The sequence below is a fragment of the Trachymyrmex cornetzi genome, unplaced genomic scaffold (genome assembly GCF_001594075.2).
Source record: "Trachymyrmex cornetzi isolate Tcor2-1 unplaced genomic scaffold, Tcor1.1 scaffold94, whole genome shotgun sequence".
NCBI lineage: Eukaryota > Metazoa > Arthropoda > Insecta > Hymenoptera > Formicidae > Trachymyrmex > Trachymyrmex cornetzi.
The window spans coordinates 145,555-148,060 of record NW_017300289.1 but is presented as its reverse complement, the minus strand read 5'-3'; the positions used below and the strand labels follow the sequence as shown (position 1 = coordinate 148,060).

Genomic DNA, 2,506 nt, shown 5'->3' with positions numbered 1-2,506 from the left:
ATAACTTAACTTAGTTACATCTTTTAAGTAACTAGTAACTAATTTAATAGTTACTTTCATAGTTATTTTATATATTTTAAACTTATTTGTCAATTTAATATGCGGTAATGTCCACTTGGCGCCACAAATATTTCAAAACATTTGATTAATCAGAAGAAAGAAATTTAATTAAAGCGTTCAATGAACTCTCGTACCTGTTTGTCTATATTTTAGGATCTAATGGAATCCGCCAATCAAAGCGCGTGAGAAATCGACGATGTATGTGTGTGTGTACGACAGTTTAGACTGTTTAGCCATGAAACCGAGCAGTATTTTAATTGATTTCTTTCTAAGAGATGGCTTTGCAATATGTTAGATAAATACCAGTAACCTTTCCACAAAACTATGTAAGATTGTAACCATCCTATAATCTTAATGTAATATCCGGTGCTGTGAGGGGATCGAACGTTTGCGAAGTCTAATATGGTTCCACAAAACTATGTAAGATTGTAACCATCCTATAACCTTAATGTAATATCCGGTGCTGTGAGGGGATCGAACGTTTGTGAAGTCTAATATGGCTTAGAAAGATTGCTGATGAAGATTCCGAAGAGAATCGTTCAAGATTCAAAATTTCAAAGATGATATCAACATATCGTATGGATTAACAAAATTATTTGTAAAAGATTTATTGCGCACCTCCGTTCGCGCTGACTGTCATTAGCCCAGATTTAGGTGTTTTTCATATAAATTATACTTCAATACGCAATCTATATCTCGCCGCTAAATTTGCTCACATACGTACACGCTCACGCCATCTAACCAAATCCTCATTAAAATATTAAATATCTTGAAATTTGCAACTTGTTTTTTTTTTTAAATATGTGATAGATATCTCATCTGTCACAAATGACTGATAATGTTAATAATAATACGTTCTTAGTGCATGAAAATTGTGAACGATCATGATTGCTACACTTTTACATAATGTCAAAATTGGAATAAAATTAATCTTTATCGTCGCCCATTATGACGGATGATACATCGCACGAGAATATTTTAGAACAATTATTCGATTGCGGTAAATTTATTTTCTCACGTTAAAGTAATCGGCACACAATGATCTTACAAACTCTTAATATAAAATCAATCAAACATATCACACATTATATATTATATTCTATTTTATAACATACGCATTTAATAATATCCTAATCAACATTTTATAAAAATTAAGAAAAAAATTATTTTTAGTTATTTGTACAGTACAATTAGGAGTAGAATGGGGTTCAGAGAAATTTCAATCAATGTGTCCTTCCAAGAAAAGTAAACCGAAAAAGGGATGTAAACCGGAGAAAACTGAAGAAGATACTGACATAGGTCCACCTTGTACGGAACAACAACCATACACACTTCCTAGTCAAATTTGTCCTAAATTGGTTTCTTGTTGTTATATAAAAATGCAGGTATAAAACAAAAAATCAAAAGTACACTGATGTTATCATACTTGCTAAACTGATTATTGGAAAAACATAAACTTTTTCTTCATAAACTTATTAAACAATTTTCTGCACTATTGTTATGCATTATAAATCGTAAATGAATAGGTCTACTATCCCGTTTGTGTAAGAAATATATCTTACAATTAAAATTAACTATAATTCACGATTAACCAAAATTAATTTTAAAAAAAGGTGACGAATTAGAAGACATTATTTAATACAAAGTTTTAAACACAGGCAGAGTGAAAAAGATAAAATGAAAAAGATACCCATATATATGTGAAATAAATTCTTATAATTTTTATACACGTAATAATTTCGATTAAAATGTTACATATCAACATTATCAACATATATACATTATTCTCAATTTTTTATTTAAAATTAATCAAAAATTTAATTAATTTTGTGTGTCTTGATAACCTTTTTGCATGTGTCTCTCTGACTTATTTTGTTCTTTGATTAAATTCTTCAATTACGATAATTTATAGGATCCTTATGCTCCATGCTGTTGCGAGACGAAGCCGCAACCACCCCCATGTCCTCCCAAATGTTATCGTCGACAACTGCGAGAACCAATCTGTGGTTGTGATCTCTGCAAAAAGGATGTCGACAGCAAGTGTTGTGAACCGATCACGGCTTTTCGCACTACAGCCAGCGATTTCAAATATTTCAAAACATAAAAATTTATAAGATTCCAGATCAGCTTAAACAGATTATATATTATATATGCAAAAATACATAAACAATAAACACAGATTAAGATAGAAAAAAAGATACTGAAGATAAGATTGCATTAATTACAATCACCAGATAATCAGATTTTCTGATATATTTTGTATACTTAAATACAGGGATGGGAAGTAACTCGTTACTTGTAACGAAGTTACAGTTAGAATTACAGTAACTGTAACTTAACTTCGTTTACTTTCTTTCCATCTGTAATTATAACTTAACTTAGTTACATCTTTTAAGTAACTAGTAACTAATTTAATAGTTACTTTCATAGTTATTTTATATATTTT

The 2,506-nt window shown here is 29.7% G+C and overlaps 1 protein-coding gene across 3 annotated transcripts; it reads left to right on the top strand.

Moving 5' to 3' along the window:
- Positions 1-898: 898 nt before the first annotated feature.
- On the top strand, positions 899-2,190 carry LOC108769738 (sperm mitochondrial-associated cysteine-rich protein). Of its 3 annotated transcripts, none has more exons than XM_018520890.1 (3): positions 899-1,060; positions 1,255-1,445; positions 1,973-2,190. In XM_018520890.1, the coding sequence occupies exons 1-3, from the start codon at positions 1,009-1,011 to the stop codon at positions 2,162-2,164; spliced, it is 435 nt and encodes a 144-aa protein (XP_018376392.1). In that variant the 5' UTR covers positions 899-1,008; the 3' UTR covers positions 2,165-2,190. The 3 variants fall into 3 exon arrangements, with proteins under 3 accessions (XP_018376392.1, XP_018376391.1, XP_018376390.1); XM_018520889.1 differs by having other exon boundaries at positions 1,246-1,445; XM_018520888.1 differs by having other exon boundaries at positions 1,234-1,445.
- The last annotated feature ends 316 nt before the right edge of the window (positions 2,191-2,506 follow it).

What these genes read in the sequence shown, in the direction of transcription:
- LOC108769738 (XM_018520888.1), top strand. Translation starts at nt 1,009, where the DNA reads ATGACGGATGATACATCGCACGAGAATATTTTAGAACAATTATTCGAT. An exon ending in AGAACAATTATTCGATTGCG is followed by an intron (nt 1,061 to 1,233) that starts GTAAATTTATTT and finishes AATTATTTTTAG; the next exon opens with TTATTTGTACAGTACAATTA. An exon ending in GTTGTTATATAAAAATGCAG is followed by an intron (nt 1,446 to 1,972) that starts GTATAAAACAAA and finishes GATAATTTATAG; the next exon opens with GATCCTTATGCTCCATGCTG.